Genomic DNA, 18,921 nt, shown 5'->3' on the forward strand with positions numbered 1-18,921 from the left:
GGATCGTAAATATTTCTGGTTATGTTTACGAAAGTTTTCCAAAAGAAAAAAAGTAAATATTTTATAAAATGTTTTATTTTTTACGACTTCTTTTATTTATTTATTTATTTTAATTTTAAAACTTTGGGTTTGTTTTAAAAGAATATCGATAGGAAATAAATAAGAAGATAAAATAAAAGGTTGTCTTTAAAACGGTTTAATTTTCGAAGTATAAAATAACCAAAAATAATTACCGCGGGCCTGAAATTCTCTTTAAATATTCGATTCAAATTAATTTCAAATTCATTGCTCAATAATTGTACTCGACAATCGTCGCTGTGAAAGATGGGTTCGATCGCGCCGTCGCCTGTTGTGGTTCCTGCTCCTGATTCCGATCAATCAAACAGTCTTCACAATGTTTTCGTCTATGGAACCCTCTTATCAGATGACGTCCTTCGTGTTCTTCTGAAGCGCATTCCTCAATCGTCTTCTGCTGTTCTCCATGGCTAGTCAGTCTCCTCTTACCTACTCTCTTTCTATCTATTTCGCGAAATTTCTCCGTCTAAATTGGAAATGAAAACGAATGGAACGAATTTCTCAACCAATTTTGTTTCGTAACTTCTTAGTCTAATGAATCGTGATGTTTATTGTACAAAATGGATAATATCTAAAACTACTCTGGAGAATGAATTTGGCTATTTGCTTTTGATTATTCGTCTGATCATCATTTAAGGTTTCACATGCACGAATTTTGTTGTGAAAGTTGATTGTTTTGAATTTGCAGTCAGAGATTTAGCATTAGAGGACGTTTGTATCCGGCTATATTGCCTGTTGCGGATAAGAGAGTTACTGGAAAGGTAACCAAAACTTACATTCTTCTCTTTGAAGCTATGGATTTAATTTTTATTTGTTTTCTTTCTTTTTCATTGTATTTTTCTCACCGTTGGATTCATACATGAGATGTTCTATCTTCCTCCCTTGTTTTGGCCTAACAATTATGTAGTTAGTTGAAAAATGATCAATACTTCGTTTTGAGGCGGAGTCATGATCATCTTCAACAATTCATACCATTAATTTCTCTAAATCATGTGGCTAACCATTTCAGTTTCTATTATATAAGTGAACATTCTTATGCTTGTGAGATGTTGAGGACTTTTTTCGCTTTCTTGGTGCAATCCAAACATGCACACGTATTGGAACAGTAATATTAAACAATAGGAGCATCACTTTGTTCATGCATGTTGAATTGTCTGAATAAAAAATACAAACGGTGAAATGTAGAACTATAATTCAACATCTTCCTTTAACTGTGAAATGTGAAGCAAACAGTAGAACTAAATTGATCAGTTCGAGTATTGGAGACCATAGCCTTTGCATCCCAATGTAGGGCATACTTAGTAGTAAAAAGGGATACGTAGTTTAAACAACTGATTAGGAGGTGCTAAATCTATAGTCGCCGTCTATTTAAGAATCCCAAATGATGTAGCATAGGTGGGTTGTCTTGTGAGATTAATCGATATGTGCATAAATTGCTCCGACACTCACAGGTAAAAAAACACACCCACAGATATAAGAAAAAGAAAACATATGACATATGATAAATTTGTATCCCCTTTTCACAAGAAACATTCATGCTCATTGGCAGGTTCTCTTTGACATCACGAAACCAGAACTGGATATTTTGGATAGACTTGAAGCAGATGAATATGAAAGAAGGGTTATCGAGATTTCCTTGGTGGTAAGTATTGGAACCTTTTAGTTCTTAATTCTTTTAATTTAAAAGGTAAGCATTGTCTGGTGGTTTGTACTCCTTGTTTGTTATTGCATATCAGACTTTTAGAGAAAAGCAAAACCTCGAAAGCAAATAAAAAACAAGGACAATCTAAAAAAGGGGTTATGATCAAACGGAATTCAACAGTAGAGAGGTTGGTTTAATGTTTTGTAACCATTTTTTAACATTAATCCTAGCTTCTTTCTTCTCAGGATGGTTCCAAGAAATTACCTTCCCTTGCTTATGTGTTTGGAGGAACAACGTAGATCCAAACCTGTATGGAGAGTGGAGTTTCGAGGTAATACTTCCTTCTTTGCTCCTTTTGTTCGATCTTATCAAGGTGTGGTATAAATTTTAGGCTCAATATATCAAATCATCCCTAATCTATAAGGCAATTGCTCATTTTGGTTCTAAAATTTTAATGTATTGATTATTTTCTATGAAGTCCGTTCCAGAAAAGAAACCCGTTGAGATTTAAAAGCTTGTGTCATTGCATTAAATTGATACGAAGTATATAAGCATATTTGAAAATGTGGATCTACTAATTTAAAAAAGTCTTTTTTTTCTTGAAGAACGAGTTAGATTTTATTTTTGATGAGAAACAAGTTGGATAACATGTGTGGCTTCTATGTGATTTCAATTCGTTCGATTCAGTTAATAATATAATCATTTTTCACAATAAATTTTAACATTTTCTCAACAAATTTTTACATTAAGAAATTCTAACTTGGGTATTAACCTAAAAATTAAGATCTAATGTTGTGCAAGTCTTGCCCGAATTATAAATCCAATATTAGGCTGTGGAACATGGATCTTTTCTTCTCTTTTTTTTGGCCCCTTTCTCTCATTGTTTCTCTCTCCCATTGCGAGTCAATTGAACCAGGAATGGAAAAAGTTGCGAAACGACGAGTTTGTAGAGATGGCTACTAGATTTGTGGAAGAGTTGAAATTGGCTGAGCCGAAGTCGTCACTGGCGATTTATGAATCATTCTACCATATTGAAGGAGGTGATAGCACTCTCATTACTTGATATCAAATAAGTGGTATCCTATGTTGAAGAATTTAAGTAATTGTTGGTCATCTTACTATCTCATGGTCCATAAAAAAATATTAATTACATAGCTTTGCTAAAAAGAAAAAAAAGCAGGTTTCAGTACTTTGTGTTTAAGGGAAAAATTAAGTTACTCTCCTAGTAAAAAGAAAAAACAAACAGAAGTTGTGTATAAATTATAATTGTGTATGGGAATAAAATGGTAAATCTATAAACTTTTATTGGTATCTTTAAGATATTATTTTATATATATATATATTAAATGTATGAAATAATTAATGTTTGTGTTTAAATATGCAGTATAATCAAAATCAATGTCTGAAAGTTAAAAGAATGTATTTATTTTACTTATTTGTATATAGAATCTAAAACTAAATAATTGTGTAATGAAATGGGAGAGTCGTAAATTAGATGAATATGATTAACTAAATTATTAAAAATTAAATATAATTTAATTTAAATATTAATAATTAATTATAACATCTTATATTAAATAGTTAAATAACATAGAATATCGATAATGATAAATGCATTGTTATACATTATTAAGTATGAACAATATATTTATATTCAATAATTAATTAAAATTAACAATATTGATTAATTGATATTAATTGTTAATTAATCAACTACATTCATTTCTCGGTATAAAAATCCGACTAGTTTGGAGGGCGTTAAAAGACAATGTATTTTAATATTTCCCAGATAATAATATCCTAATTTTTAAAATAATGTGAAACAAATAAATAATCGACGTCTGTTTGAAATTTCACGACAACTCTTATAAATCAAATGCAGCCTATGACTACGTATCTATTATTAATAGAAGATAAAACATTGCTATTTTTATAGATATTTTAGTTCATTTTGCTATATTTAAATTATAACTGATACTTTTTTTTCCTCAACATAATTACCAAATAAACAAAGCACTCGCCAAACCCTTTTGTTTACACGCAACACCCATCGTGTTTTTTCGCCATTGTTTATCATTTCTCTCATCTTAAATCATTGACTTACAATATACCACGTTTAGTAATCCTTATTTTAATAACTCATTCTCTCTCTCCTTTATTTATTTTTTACTTCAAAATCAAAATAACGTGAATCGTAAAGATTCGTACTTCTAATATTTTAAATCGAGAAGTACATCACGTGGGATGTGTTTTATAGAATTGTTGTTGCTTTCTTTTTCTTTTTAAAAAAATGTTAAATTTTTTGTTGGTGTTTATTATCGGTTTATAATTTGCAACAATAATAAAGAAAATTTATTCTAAATAATAAGAAGGTCGAAATTATTTATAAATCCAGTAAATTTTTTAGTAGACCATGATAGACCCATCCAAATAGACATTAGCCTTTTATATCCTTCCACTCTCACAAAATGTTATGAACCTTTTTTTTTTTAATTTTGTACGAAAACTAAGTTATAAAATTGAATAAAATTTAAATCATACCCATATAGTTTTCGGTATTGATTTACGTTTGAAATTTCAAAATTTTGATATTACAAAAATCGAGATGTAAAATGTTTATGAACCGTTAAATGTAATATTGCAACATTAAAAAATATAAGAATATTATGAAAGAAATTATAAATTATAGGGTATTTGACAAATTTGTTTATAATTATGAAATGGGTAAGTTATCCACAATACCCCTAAACTTCCATTTTTTTTTAAATAACCTAATTCTCAAAATGGACTAAAGGAAGAGCCTTTCCGTTGAATTTGATCAACAAACATATCAAAGTTTTGTTTCAAAAATACCTCTTGATTTTAAAAAAAAATTAAAAAATACGCCTAGTTAGAAATTCAATGGATATTTTTGAAATATTTTGATCATAAAATAAAAGTATAAAATCGAAAATACTTTTTCAAAAAAATTTAAATTCATTAAAAAAATAAATGAGATTGTCAAAATAGAACATTTACATAAATATTTACACCTCATACAAACAAAAGTCTTTTAAAAAAATGTCAAAATTTCAAATTAAAAAAAAAAAAAATCCATCAAGGGATTTGCTTTGAAGAAATAAAATATTTCCCTTAAAATTATTTAAATAAGATAGATAATATATTTGAAGAAATCCCTTAACATAAGCTTCCTATTCTTCTTCAGCGATCCAACAAATTTTCAAATATTTGGTTCAAATAAATCCCCCAATAGTTCTCGTGGAATCTTATCGTCGCTGCGAACGATGAGTTCGATAGCGCCGTCGACGGTGGTGGTTGCTCCTCCTCCTCATTCCGATCAACCAGACAGTCTTCACAACGTTTTCGTCTATGGCACCCTCTTAGCCGATGACATCCTTCGTGTTCTTCTGAAGCGCATTCCTCAATCCTCTTCTGCTGTTCTCCATGGCTAGTCAGTCTGTTCTTACAAATTCCTTTTTTATCGCCATTTCGCGCAATTTCTCCGTCTAAATTTGAAGATGAAAACGAACCGAACGAATTTCTTTTTTTCCAATTTGTGTTTCATAATTTCTTATGACAATGAATCGATATCTAAGCTGTTTTGGAGAATTGGTCTGTATATTTGTTTATAATTATTCGTCTACTGATCATTTAGGTATTCATATGTGTGAAAAAAATTGGTTGTTTTGAATCTGCAGTCAGAGATTTAGCATTAGAGGACGTGTGTATCCAGCAATTTTGCCTGTCGAGAATGAGAGAGTTACCGGAAAGGTGAACAAAAAACCTATATTCTTCTTTTTGGAGCTCTGGATTTGGTTTTGTTTCTTCGCTTCTATTTAGTTGTGATTTTTCCACCATTGGAGTTATACCTGAGATGTTCTAATTGAATTCTCTGATGATTTTTCTTCTTCTCCTGTTTTGGCTTAACAATTTATGTAGTTAGTTGAAAAATGATCAATACTTCGTTTTGAGATGGAGTACTGGATCATGATCACTCCTTCAAACTGCAACCCTTCCGTTAATTTCTCTAAATTTGAAGTCATTGATAGATTTTTCAAAACAAATCATGTTGCAAACGGTTTCATTTTCCATTGTGAGTAAACATTCTTATGATTGTTAGATGCCAAAGACTTTTATGCTTTCTGACTTGGATTTGTATGATAAATATTGACACGGGATATGATAAATTTTTCTCCTTTTCACAAGGAATAGTTATGCTCATTGGCAGGTTCTCTTTGGCATCACAAATCCAGAACTGTATATTTTGGATATGTTTGAAGATGTTGAATATGAAAAAAGTGTTGTTGAGGCTTCCTTGTTGGTAAGTTATTGGAAACCATTTTGTTCTTCTTAGTTCTTAAATGCTCTGCTCGTCTTTAACCATTCTATAATGAACGAATAACCTTAACTTTAGCTATGGATAGTGATATAAATAGGATAATTCTACATGAGTTGCTTGGTGCTTTGAACTCCTTGCTTGAGATTTGATAATAGACTTTTCACTTTTAAAATCTTGGAAGGATTGTTTTCGTACAAATAGGTCCAATGTCGATGTATCTTTTAAAAAAATTAAGTTTATAAACACTACCCCTACCTACGGGTTTCTTTATTTTGTCGTCTATTTCATAATGTTTTAAAAATTCAAGTCAAGTTTCAAAAACTAAAAACCGACAATTTTTAAAAGTTTATTTTTGTTCTTAGAATTTGGTTAAGAATTCAAATTTATTATGAAAATTATTCAAATACAACCATAATATAAAAAAAACCAAAAGCGAAAACCGAATATAGGTCTAAATAGTAGATTCGATGTAGGATTGTCATTTGGGCGGGTGGTGAGTTTAATGTTTTGTTATTGTTTTTTCAGTAATTTTACTAATCTTAATTTGGCAAACTTCCGTTTCTTTTTTTTTTATCAGGATGGTTCTGACAAATTAAGAGCTCTTACTTATGTTTGGAACAACAACAGATATCCAGGCTTTTTGTATGGAGAGTGGAATTTCGAGGTAATACATCTTGTTTATATTCTCTATTAAACCAAATGACTCATTTCTCTCTATTTTGGATGCGTTTACTTAAGTGGGGATACTTATACTAACTCTCCAAAATTTGTTGTGAATTTATATAATATCAATGGTTTTGGTTCCAAGCTCTTAGATGCCTTTCTTATTTTTCATTATGTTCTATCACATTGAAACAAGGAATGGAAACAGTCGCGTATGGATGAGTTTGTACAGATGACTGGTAGATTTGTTGAAGAATTGCAATTGCCTGAACCAAAATCAAGAGTGGCAACTTATGAATCATTCTATCATAAAGAAGGAGGTGATAGCCCTCTCATTACTTGATAATTGATATCTAATAGTTGTTCTCAATGTTGAACAATTCAAGTCCTGTTGTTGTGCCTTTTTCTTTTTCAATAAAAAATTGAAAGAAAAACATAAGGCTTTGAAATAAATTGGCAAATATTATTTTCAATTTTGACCGTAAACTCTCGATTCGATCACTTTGAAGTAAGAGTTGGATTCTCTCGATTGAGTCACACATTGTAATACAAAAATCAACTTAGTATTAAAGTCTTCGAAATCTCAAAAACTCAATAGTTAAATTACAAAATTAATCCCTATAATTTCGTAGTTAGAACAAAATCTCGTAAATTGTTGTTCACTCCAACTCTTGTAGATAATCCTTACGTATAAATTTTGAATGTCTACATATTAATTATAAACCATAGAGTTAAACTCTAACCTTTAACTTAAAATAAAGTTTTTACCAAAAAAAATGTCAAACTTTTAAATCTTACCGAAAAATGAAGTGGCAATAGTGCAATGACTAGACTAAACTGACGTGGCAGTTTATGAATGACCTGGCCGCGTACTTTTAGAATTTCAATTTTCGATTTTTTTTCCTTATATTTTTCAATTTAAATTTAAAAGAGAGAAAGCCGGGAGATGTAGGGCTAAAATCGTAATCTCATTAGCTGTCAATTGCCTATATAAAGCAAGCGTGGATTAGAACAGGAGCTTCAAAATTAGGGTTTCTTTGTAGCGGCAACGACGTTTTCTTTCATTTAGGGTTAATCTATCTTCCTCTTCTCGATCACTTCGAAGGAGATCGCTAATTTTATGGGACTGGAGTTTGGCTCTTTGGCCAATTTTACATGCCTTAGAGATGAATGCGGTTCCCTAAATCATCTCTTCAACCTCTTCACCCATATTCGCAACGGTTCATTTTCTCCTTGTGAATATCTTTGTTGAGGCTGATACATGCATGATTCATCATTCTTCAACTCAAATCTCTTTCGCTCTATTCTTTCTATTGTTTTTTTTTCTTATTTTGAATCGGTATTTAAATTCGATTTTGCTCCGAGTAGTAATTCAGGCAGCCCCTATGCAATTTTCATGGCATTGGAGGCGTTAAACTGCTCGTAGATTGAATTGCTTATGCTCTTCAGACTTGCTGAGATTTCCTTTGAAGCTGGTCTAGTAAGCCTAAGTACATTTGTTTTTCTTTTACCGATTTTGGGTCGTTTTCTTGCTTGATTTCTGTTTCAGTGTTCATTATTTGAGATCGTTTGGCTGATCAATGATCGGTAAGTAAGAATATACGGGAATTGTTCATAAATTAGAGATGTCTATCAAATAAAGCAAATAGCAGCAGTAGAACATCTATCAAGTTGAAGTTAATTGTGGTTTCAATCAAACAAGGCGTTCTCTCATTTTTCTCTAAAATACTCAATACTTTGTATGAAATCGAGAACTGGAAGATTTTGATCTTAAGAGATTGGATATTAATTTACAAAACTCAAAATTTAGTGGTTGATTAATTACAATCGAATGAACATCGAAGTTAGTAGTCGTATATTGTGATCTTGCCAAATTTTGTAAATCATCCTAAATAAACAAGAACAAAGAATCCCAATGCATATCGAACCTTCCCATAATCAATAGGTCCCAATTTGAAGTCTCCTTTCCTTCATATCTTTTTGAAGCATATTTTCCATTGGTTACGCAGATGCTAGATATTAAGGGTGATACGAACCAATATAAACTGATCCAATGGTTTGGTTTTGGTTTTCTAGCACCAAAGTGGACTTCTCAGGTTTGAAATTTTGTTGGAAGAACTAGTGAAAAAAATTTATTTATTATTTAGAATAAAAAATAAAAAGAAAAGGAATAAACCCAGTTTTAATTTTAATTTAAAGAATAAATTTTTGAAAGAAATAATATCTAAATACCGAGAACTAAATCAATATTAAATGGAAATTAATGGGGTTAATTTGGTTGGAGCTTGTTTGTGGTTGGGTTCTCGTCTCAAAATTGAACTCCCACCCAGCGCAGAAAAATTTAGTATGGTATTTAAAATATAAAAAGCTCTTCATCATTCTAATAACAATAAACAAAAGAAAATAAGTAAAGGTAACTAAGTTGTCGAGTACTGAGCAAATTGTCAAGTATTGTGGGAGAAATGTTTTGATTGTGGGAAACAAAGTTGAAAAAAAAAGAAAAAAAATCTTTGAAATATAGGAAATATTTTTGAATTTAGTATACCAAATGACAAAACACAATGGAAAGAACGGCTATCGAAGAACTTCCTTTCAAGAATAAGATTAGTAACTCCAACACTCTTTAGATTTAAGGATACAATGGATGTTATGAAATTTGCAATTTAGATCCTAAAGGTTGGTCTTGACTTCGGTCAAGACCTCGACTATTTGGACTAAGAGAAGAAGATAGTTTAGGTCAAAACTCCAAATTAACCTCCTTGATTAGCATTTTTATTCCATCCAGATTAGCATTTTTAAATTAAAACAACAATCGTGTTTTAAATTAAAACAAAAATTTGTACTAATCTGTCTTTTTTTTAAAAAAAAGAATTTAATTTTGTTTGTGTCAAAAACTTAAAAATGAAGGAGTGTTGGATTAGGCTCATAAATTATTATTATTTATTAATTGTTTTTTTGAGTAAAATCTTAATTTTTGGCTTTCGTTGGCGCGGAGATGACGTGCTTTCGTTCCATCCTCAGAAAGCAGAATGACCGTGACGATGAAGGAAAACCATTCTGTTCTCTTGTTCATTGTTTAGCTCTGTTCCCGCTCCAATGGCCACGATCGCTACAACTCTTACGAAGATCAACCTCGTCGGATTTTCTCCACCTCGATCCTCTTCTTCTAGATCTTCCTTCAGTTCTGCTCGTTGCTCACCAATCCAGCAGGTCCAGGTACAAGTACTTACAATTTCTACACTCTCAATGAAAACTCACTGTTGCTTCTTTAAACTTCGCATTTGCTTCTATCACTTACTGTTTTCCAATTTCCTTGAAGGTTGATTCAACAATTGAATGCGAACCTTGTAATGGTAAAGGATGGATAGTGTGTGATTTCTGTGAAGGCCAGAAGACTAACGTGAAGGCTGAGAACAATCGTATCTACCGACGCTGTCCGTCTTGCCGAGCTGTAAGTGAACTGCCTTTATTAGTATGTTGAAATGGCTGTTTAACGTTATGCCGTTGCACTAACGCAAGAAATTCTGCTGGAATGATGAATGCTGCTGATTTTTGTTGGTTATCTTCTCTGTGATTCTTATTTAAACGAGGATAGCTGAGGTTGTTAGTCCTTATTGGCCTTTAATTTCATAATTTGTGCTTCTGCTAATTTGCTTCCTGTGAAGGACGAGATAATATATTCTTGTAAAAAAAATTTGAACTCAAAAGCTAAGCATGATGTTAATAAATTTATTGAAGTTCTTGAATCATTTTTTTTTTCTTTAGTCTCTCAAAATCTAAGCATTTGAATGAATGCTGTCGATTTGTTGATTATCTTTTCTGAAACTGTCATTTAAACGAGTATATCTGAGGTTGTCGGTCTCAATTGGCCTTTAGTTTCACAATTGGTGCTTCTGCTTCCTAGAACTCAAAAGTGAAGCATTACGTTTTCAATGATGTTCTTGAATCGTTTTCTTCTTTCCTCATCACCGTTTCTTTTTCCCTGTCGGATTCTATTTCTGTCTTCTCGCAACTACCTTCATCTCTCATGTTCTATCCTGCTCCCCTCCAGGATTCGGCTATTACAGCTTTCAAGCTTGGTGTTGTTCCTAATACTTTGAGCCACTAGTATTCTATTCAGTTTCTTTAGGTAATACAATTGTGGTAGATTTTGCTGATAATCAGTTTCTTAAAACCTTTATAGCCACCTCTTCTCCTCCTAAAATATGTGTAGCAATGGAGCTAACTAAATGTTAAGAGCAGAAGAAGTGTGGTAAGCTTGTCCTTAAAATTTTTCACTAATTTGAGTTCTGCTACGAATGACAATGGAGAAACTACAGCTGATGATGTTCTGCTACGACATATATACCACTGACCTAGGAGAGTAATAATCCACACAGAGAGGACTTACCAGTCAATCTAATAAAAAGGTGTAAACAACCATCCGGAGTATGCTAAGATATTAGAGAGATATCAAGGGTATGTTAGTAAATAGTTACCGAGTTTGTCAGGGAAGTGGTAATTAAGTAGGGAAATAAGGGGTTAGGTAATATTTGATGAGTGAATTAGGGGTTGAAAGTGATCTTGAGATTGGGAGGGTCCATGTATCACGAACACTTAGTTTATCTTGTTTTTGTTATCGTTTATAATTCAATATATTCTGGTCCTACCAGAGTAATGTGATGTTTCAGCATTTTGTTCATCTATTCCTGGGAACCAGTGTTTGGGCTCTATCACTTTTAGTGTGGGAGATGTTCAACATGTCGGGAAGCATATAGTTGTTTTGATACTTTTTTGTTAATTTTCTTTGCATATACTCACCGACTTAAAAGCCTAATAAGACACTACAACTGTTGCAGGTTGGATATGTTCTATGTTCAAAGTGCAAGGTTTTCAAGTGTGTTACTTTCCCAAACTTCAATGACGGTGCAGATCTATCCTTTTGAACCTTCTTGTATCTCTTCAATGATATGAAGTGTAGAGATCTTTCTTCAAAGAAATTCTGTTGGAAACGGCTTCTTCTGATATTTCCAATGCATTTTTAGCATATCATTTCATGGAGGGAGACTTCCATCGGGCGATGTGGTCATGTCCTTGTATTATATACAAATATAATATATAAATTAAGCAAGTGCACAGCATCATTTGTTAATTGACTAGTTTATTTGGTTTTTTGCCCTATGATTTTATCTTGGACGATGGTGCTACTGGAAAATTATGAAAGTAATATCTTGGGATAACTTATATTGCAGCCTTTTCTTTTTCCAGGGGTGAAATGGGGTTGAAGTTGGACCAGAGGAGCTCTCATCATCAATGGCATGAGCTTCTCATTGCCAAGTCTTGTAGGAGTTTTTCTTATATTTTTATTTAATGTGGTTGAACATTGAGTATTTGTTCTTCTGATTCTCTCTGAAGCCAATGTATTTATTCTTGGTTTATGGTTTATCTTGCTATCCTTTGAATTAACAAAGAATATGCAGGTAATAAACGGGGAATACACTCAACTTTTTGGATGCTTGTAGAGGTGAATTTCAATTTCGATAAATGTTTGATTCATCTGAGCATCTTTCGCACACGCATTATGTGGAGTGGCTATTGTTTCTTTCTTACAATTCCTAGTTAGGTGGTTGATGTATATATTTTAGGCTTCATCTATACCGATGCACGATACCTTAAGCATTTCTTCTCTCCAATTTATTTCTTGGTAGCATTAGGTTCTTTAAAACTTCAATTATTTTGCAGTTAGTGCTCTACAGTGACATTTTTATATCCGTTGAATGTTTGATTGATCTTCTCAATCTACAAGATTTTGGTTAATAGTATTCTTTAATTATTTATTTGCTTATTTGCTTGAGTAACAAGAGGGTTGGGTGCGGTGATTTTTGCTTGGATTTCATATTTCTTTGGGGTTCGAATTTGAAGTGTTTTTGTATTTTCCTTTTTTCTATTTTTAAACGAGTTTCTCTTACGAAGGTATTGGGTTTTCTTTACACCTTAGTTCTTTTTTCCTTCATTTTATAGGGTAAAAATTCTTGACTTAAAAGTAAATGTTTTGTTTCTGTCTAATAGATTTTTAAACTTTCAATTTTTATATTTTGAAATCTTAAAATTTTTAAAAATTAATTAATTGATACTGTTTTAAATTGAACTTCATATGTTCTACAATTCTAAATTTGAATTTTGTATAAGATAGATTAGTCAATTCTAAAAAATGTTGAATTAATTGGTCAAATATTTATTACACTTAAATTTGAAAGTTTAAGGATTCATTGGACAGCTTTTAAAACTTTAAGTCCTATTTAACATTTTTTAGTCCTATTTAACATTTTTAGAGTTCAGACATCAAATAAGACACAAATTTAAGAGAACATTGATTAAAGTTATTTTAACCATACTTTAATTATAACATTATTTAAGATAGGGAGTGAATGTGAATGGACTTAATTACAAATGCCCTTTCTGTACTAGGAACATGAGCCTTGTATTAAGTCTAAAAACTAAATTAAGAAAGCATTAAAGACCAAAGGGTTAAACTACAGAGACTAGTTATATGCTTTAATCCTCTTATATAGTCAAAATGGTCCATAAGTTTGTCTATTGTAATTTCTTGGAAAACAAATTTATGGAAATATTTGTTATCGGTAGATTTTTTTCTCTTATCACCATTTCTAACTGAAAGACACCTTACATTTATCACCATTTTGCACATGAAAGATATCTTGCATTGTCTCCCAGATTTCAAAATGCAATACCCCCTCTCCCTTCCAGCAATGCTATTGATGTACATATTCTAGCTTAAAACTTTTAGCTGTATAGATATGTATGTGTTAGCGTGTGTTATATGCATGTATATGCCCATATTTACCAGTTTAACTATCTTTTCTTTTATAAGAAAATTTGATACAACTTTTGTTGCTATCTTTCTTCAGATCAATTACGTTGGAACTTTATCTGATGTTTACTATTGACTTTCTTAAACAGTCTTCTTTCCTTGAAGGAAGCTAGGGGCTATTTTCTTCTAATTTGTAGCTTGGTGAATATGGATCCTTGTCAATTTGAGTTAAAATCATCTTTACTTCTTCTGTTTACTAATAAGGTTACTTGTATAAGGCAAATGTGAATCATGTGATGATGCTGTATAAATAAGGTTATTTCCAGAAAACTGTTTACTGATCTGCTTAAACCATCTCTACTTCTGTTTACTAACCTCCGTTGTTGGTTTGAGACTATTTATAAAGCCCTTCCTCTAACATCTACTTAGGGGTATGAGCAATGCAGTGTTAGATTGGGTGGCGCCCTCGAAGTTGCAAGGGGACAGCTGCAATCGGTAATGTTCTCTACAAGCTCGATTGATCGACCTTGAACTTGTGAGCTTTCTGGATATGCATATCTCCGTGGAAACACTAAAAATTTCCATAAACTAAAAGTTAAATGATTATTTAACGAATTAAAAAAGGAGAAAAAGATCAAGAATAAACAAATAAAGAATAAAGAATAAAAAATGGAATGCCAATGAGGATGAAAACGATGAAACGCAAAACCGACTTATTTAAAAATCCTTCATTAATTTTAAGAACAAGCGTGATTGATTGCCTTTTACGACTGCTTTAATTTCTCAAAGTCAAATTATATGCATTATTAATTAATCCTTCCATTATACTTTTTCAGGGTCTTTGCTTAGCGGCTTCCATCTCCAACCCCTAAGTGGAAATATGAGGTGTCAAAAGCTCTTAAAGAATATTTCCACGAAGTTCATTTTCCAGGTTAGCCACTCTTCTCTGACTAATTTATAGGTTTCTTTTCTTGAAAAATGGAAAATTCTGTCTCACTTGAAAGTTCTGAATAGTAGCCACAAAATGACTCTATATCGCATAGCAGTAACTAGATGGCCTCCAAAAATGATGACTAGCTTTTTGCGAGTTTGATAGTGGATGGTTGGTGAGAAGGTGAGTTGAAAATATAATTTTGGAGCATGTTAGGTCTCTTCTGTTTAAAGAAATAGATTACGATAAATTTAATAATTCATTTTCTTCTAAACTTGAAAATTTGATAGAGAGAAAATTGCATCATAAGAATTCAACCGTAAAATTTCATGTTGCTCTGATACCATATTAAATCACTAATCAACCAAAAAACTTACGGTAATGAATTATGATAGTTTGATTATATCTACAATGCTTTCAAGTTTCCCACGAAGAGACACCTGATTGAAATAAAGTTTGAATCAAATCATCCCAGTCTAAAATGCACTTAGAAGTTTCTTTGAAAAGAAAGAAATTGGGATGAAAATAACTTAGAAGCGTGGTGTTTCCTCCATTTTTTTAGGCAATGGGTGGGTGTGGATCTTGGGATAGCATATCCTTCTTTGAATGGCCACTCCACCATGACAATTTGGTGAGATGGTATTAGCCAGCTTTTCCAAAAAGCTAGTTTCTTTTCCCAACTAATAGATGAAATTTTATGAGGTGAAAACTGCGAAGCCTGAATTATGAAGAATTAGAATGGTCTTTTGAGCACTAAACAGCCAATACATGGGCTTATGTGGAAAACACAAACAAATAATCCAAATAATTGTCTGCCACCACATCCCACTTCAAATTTTCAAACATCTTAATTAACAAACGCAACTACCCATTATGGATCCTATTATCCAATACTCTGTTAAAAATTCTTTCTTGCATTTTACCCTTCTCTCTGAAAAAAAAACGATCACCATGCGCATATTTCCAATATTCTTGTCTCTTGGTTTCTAATGCTGCCTTTCATTCCCCTAGAGAAACCCTACAAATATACCACTAGGTTATTGCTTGTCGCGTACTCAGGAACAAATGAAAAAAAAAAAAAAAAGATGAACAGAAGCATAAAAAGAAATTGAAAACCAATTATCTTGGTTTAGTTTTCTAGGAGCTAAACGGGAACGGAGATAGAAAATTTCCATGGTGAGTATCAAGTCAAGTTAAAATTATTTGGAGACGAAGGACGAGAGTGAAGGCTTATATATAAGTCATCCTCATTTAGTCATTTTCACCATGATTCCCCTAGAGAAACCCTACAAATATACCACTAGGTTATTGCTTGTCGCGTACTCAGGAACAAATGAAAAAAAAAAAAAAAAAAGATGAACAGAAGCATAAAAAGAAATTGAAAACCAATTATCTTGGTTTAGTTTTCTAGGAGCTAAACGGGAACGGAGATAGAAAATTTCCATGGTGAGTATCAAGTCAAGTTAAAATTATTTGGAGACGAAGGACGAGAGTGAAGGCTTATATATAAGTCATCCTCATTTAGTCATTTTCACCATGATTCCCCTAGAGAAACCCTACAAATATACCACTAGGTTATTGCTTGTCGCGTACTCAGGAACAAATGAAAAAAAAAAAAAAAAAAAAGATGAACAGAAGCATAAAAAGAAATTGAAAACCAATTATCTTGGTTTAGTTTTCTAGGAGCTAAACGGGAACGGAGATAGAAAATTTCCATGGTGAGTATCAAGTCAAGTTAAAATTATTTGGAGACGAAGGACGAGAGTGAAGGCTTATATATAAGTCATCCTCATTTAGTCATTTTCACCATGTTTCATAAATATCCTTACGTGTTACTTGTACAAAACTTAAATAATATAAATAAAGTGTGATCTTAAATATTTATAAACTACAACGTGAAATTAATAATTGTTTTGTTGCTAAGGCATGTTATAATTATGATTGTTTTCAAAGAGAAGTTATCTAAAAATGGCAAATTAAGATAAAGTTTTAGAAGAGATGTTTTAGAAGAGATGCCTTCAACCCAAATATTTAACAAAGAAAGTTTAATTTGAATTATTCAGTGTAGTTTTCATGTCCAAGATATAGAGAAAGATCCAATATATTAATTAATGTGCGTAACCAAGAAATTAATATTCAGAATCTATCCATAATCAAGATGCCCTTTCAATAGGACCCTAACTAATCTTAAAAGAAGACTTCAGAAAAAAAAAACAGTTCCCTTTCATACCTTTTGAAAAATGAATTTTTTTTCGTCCATTTTCTTTTTGTTCTATATGATTAAACTAACAATATCTTTGTACCTAATAGGAGCATTAGCTCTGTATCTCTTAACTTTTACTTGGTGAACCATTACCAATTTTCCCCAAAAGCTATTAATATTATATTAATTAATTATGTAAAAAGTAACTTTTAGGTCCTGAATTTTTAGCGATTGGTTCGTTTGGTCTTTTTAAAACAACCAATATATATATATATATATATATATATATATATTATTATTATAGGCTGCCAACCCAACGTGACATTTGAAATTAAGAAAATAGTTAAACTGAAATAAAATTTCTCCCACCGTAGCCAATCCTTAAAGACACATTTTTCCCCGTCTCTAAACAACAGTAACTATATTATATTTCTAGTGGATATTCATACCGTCAACACTTTTTTGGATTTGCTCGTGCTGTCACGGCCGGGTTTGTATTGGATGGTTATGTTTGTGTCAATGATATTTTGTATTTTTGGCGAGAATTTTGGTACTATAGAAATATTGTACTTTCTTTGACAACACTAAGTGGATTTCACATCAATATTAGTAAATCTCCACCTATTTTTATAAACATTCCCATGGTCCATAATAAGTTGAGGGAATAAGAAAGAGTCTCCATTCTCCGGTGGAAACTTTCCATTCTCTTATGGAATTGCAAAATTCTCCCTAGGTAATAAGGATGACATGACTTGGTTTTGCTTATTTGTGAGTATTTGTTGGGTTATGTTCAGTTGCTAGGGAAATAAACTATGTGGGTTGTAAGGGTTGGGTGCCATTTTCTTTCCTCTCGTGGGGGTTAGGTTGTGTTAGTGCAAGAGCAACCTTACTAGTTGGATCCCGTTGGATGAGTTCAACATGAGGGAGAGATTGTAAGTGACAAAAAAAATCAAATAAAAATAATAAAATAAAATAAAAGAGATAACATTGACTCTATAAACTAGCGTTAAATAACTCAACTCTACTAATTTCAATATTTGTTATTGAATTTTGCATATGTATCAATGAACTTTTATATTCTCTTATTTTTCTTTTTTGCACATTTGTTGAGAAACTTCATATTCACATTTTTTGCGCCTAAAACACATTTCTTAAGCACAACATATTAACTTCAAAGTTTATATCAAGTCAAAGTGTACTTAACTTAATGACTATAATGTCAACCATTCATTCTAGAGGTTGATGGTTTGATCCTCATTCTCACGATTCTTTTACACTAAAAAAATCTCCAAACTTAATAACTCAATTAATTTCTTAGATGAGAAGATAAGAGATAATGGAAAGAGAGAATGATGGTGAAAAATTTGCTATTGAGCATACTTCAACTAATTATAAACATTCGTGTTAATAACTAAAAAAATCGTGGCATCTTGTATGCCATCATTAATGGAGTTTTGAAAACCTTCCAAAATCTATGGGATTCTTTTAATGTATTATGGTTCATGAAGATAAATGGGGATATAGGGTTTTAATTGATTTTAATTTTGTTATTAATGTCATTTGATTATGCGTTTAATTCTTTATTTAAACTAGATTAAATTCATAGAAGTGTGTGGACGAGTTTTTAGTAAAAGTATTTTAATAGTAAGTACTTAATAAAACGTGTTAGTAATAAATCACTTTAATATTTGGTAAAGGAGCCTTCTTGAGAAAAAAAAAACAAATCAAAAGCAACTACTAAGAGTTTTTTTATTAAAAAAAGAAATATTATTTTTAAATTATTTTTTTTTAATAAAGGTACTTTTAAAATCTTTTAAGAATAATTTTTATGTTATCTTTTTTAGTAATTATAGTGGTTAGTAATTTTTAAAATAATTATTAGATATGTAACAATATTTTAAAAAAATTACAAATATAGCAAAGACTTCTATCGTTGATAGACTCTTATGGTATGTATATCAGTGGTAGACCAATATTTGTTACATGATCTATCAGTCATATACTCCTATCATTGACAAATTTTTCTATATTTGCAATTTTTTTAAAATGTTGCTATATACTTCATTATTTTAAATATAATTGTTATATTTGCAACTATCCTTATCTTTTTTGTTTCGACCTTGAAATTCTCAATCACAACTTCAAAAGGAATTGATAATTACCGGTGGATGGTTTAGTTTATGATTAGAAAATGAAATCGGAAAACAAAATATTGCTTGTTTTCTCTATTTTAAAAAATGTTTTAAAACTTTTATTT

The 18,921-nt window shown here is 31.3% G+C and overlaps 2 protein-coding genes, 1 non-coding gene and 1 pseudogene across 12 annotated transcripts; all 4 read left to right on the forward strand.

The window, feature by feature from the left end:
- Positions 1 to 277: 277 nt before the first annotated feature.
- On the forward strand, positions 278 to 3,028 carry LOC103488214 (AIG2-like protein D; annotated as a pseudogene).
- Positions 3,029 to 4,898: 1,870 nt separating this feature from the next.
- Positions 4,899 to 7,192, forward strand: LOC103488213 (AIG2-like protein D). 2 transcript variants are annotated; one of them, XM_008446839.2, is made up of 5 exons: positions 4,899 to 5,168; positions 5,416 to 5,488; positions 5,946 to 6,038; positions 6,634 to 6,720; positions 6,916 to 7,192. In XM_008446839.2, the coding sequence occupies exons 1-5, from the start codon at positions 5,002 to 5,004 to the stop codon at positions 7,060 to 7,062; spliced, it is 567 nt and encodes a 188-aa protein (XP_008445061.2). In that variant the 5' UTR covers positions 4,899 to 5,001; the 3' UTR covers positions 7,063 to 7,192. The 2 variants fall into 2 exon arrangements, with proteins under 2 accessions (XP_008445061.2, XP_008445062.2); XM_008446840.2 differs by having other exon boundaries at positions 6,928 to 7,192.
- Positions 7,193 to 7,748: 556 nt separating this feature from the next.
- LOC103488212 (uncharacterized) lies at positions 7,749 to 12,259 on the forward strand. Of its 9 annotated transcripts, none has more exons than XR_007819492.1 (5): positions 7,760 to 9,935; positions 10,039 to 10,170; positions 11,558 to 11,624; positions 11,967 to 12,040; positions 12,179 to 12,259. XR_007819492.1 is itself a non-coding variant. In XM_008446838.3 (5 exons), exons 2-5 carry the CDS (start codon positions 9,816 to 9,818, stop codon positions 11,981 to 11,983), a joined length of 336 nt encoding a protein of 111 aa, XP_008445060.1. In that variant the 5' UTR covers positions 7,761 to 8,306; positions 9,741 to 9,815; the 3' UTR covers positions 11,984 to 12,259. The 9 variants fall into 9 exon arrangements, 8 of the variants coding, with proteins under 8 accessions (XP_050938199.1, XP_008445059.1, XP_016899914.1 ...); XM_008446838.3 differs by having other exon boundaries at positions 7,761 to 8,306; positions 9,741 to 9,935; positions 11,967 to 12,259; XM_051082244.1 differs by having other exon boundaries at positions 7,763 to 7,939; positions 9,741 to 9,935; positions 11,967 to 12,259.
- Positions 8,094 to 8,216, forward strand: LOC127148748 (small nucleolar RNA snoR77). The gene has a single exon (XR_007819825.1). It is a non-coding gene; the product is annotated as a small nucleolar RNA snoR77 (small nucleolar RNA).
- Positions 12,260 to 18,921: the final 6,662 nt, after the last annotated feature.

Source organism: Cucumis melo, chromosome 3 (genome assembly GCF_025177605.1).
Source record: "Cucumis melo cultivar AY chromosome 3, USDA_Cmelo_AY_1.0, whole genome shotgun sequence".
Classification (NCBI taxonomy): Eukaryota; Viridiplantae; Streptophyta; class Magnoliopsida; order Cucurbitales; family Cucurbitaceae; genus Cucumis; species Cucumis melo.

What these genes read in the sequence shown, in the direction of transcription:
- LOC103488213 (XM_008446839.2), top strand. Translation starts at nt 5,002, where the DNA reads ATGAGTTCGATAGCGCCGTCGACGGTGGTGGTTGCTCCTCCTCCTCAT. An exon ending in TCTGCTGTTCTCCATGGCTA is followed by an intron (nt 5,169 to 5,415) that starts GTCAGTCTGTTC and finishes TTGAATCTGCAG; the next exon opens with TCAGAGATTTAGCATTAGAG. An exon ending in ATGAGAGAGTTACCGGAAAG is followed by an intron (nt 5,489 to 5,945) that starts GTGAACAAAAAA and finishes GCTCATTGGCAG; the next exon opens with GTTCTCTTTGGCATCACAAA.
- LOC103488212 (XM_051082242.1), top strand. Translation starts at nt 9,816, where the DNA reads ATGGCCACGATCGCTACAACTCTTACGAAGATCAACCTCGTCGGATTT. An exon ending in CACCAATCCAGCAGGTCCAG is followed by an intron (nt 9,936 to 10,038) that starts GTACAAGTACTT and finishes ATTTCCTTGAAG; the next exon opens with GTTGATTCAACAATTGAATG. An exon ending in GCTGTCCGTCTTGCCGAGCT is followed by an intron (nt 10,171 to 11,557) that starts GTAAGTGAACTG and finishes CAACTGTTGCAG; the next exon opens with GTTGGATATGTTCTATGTTC.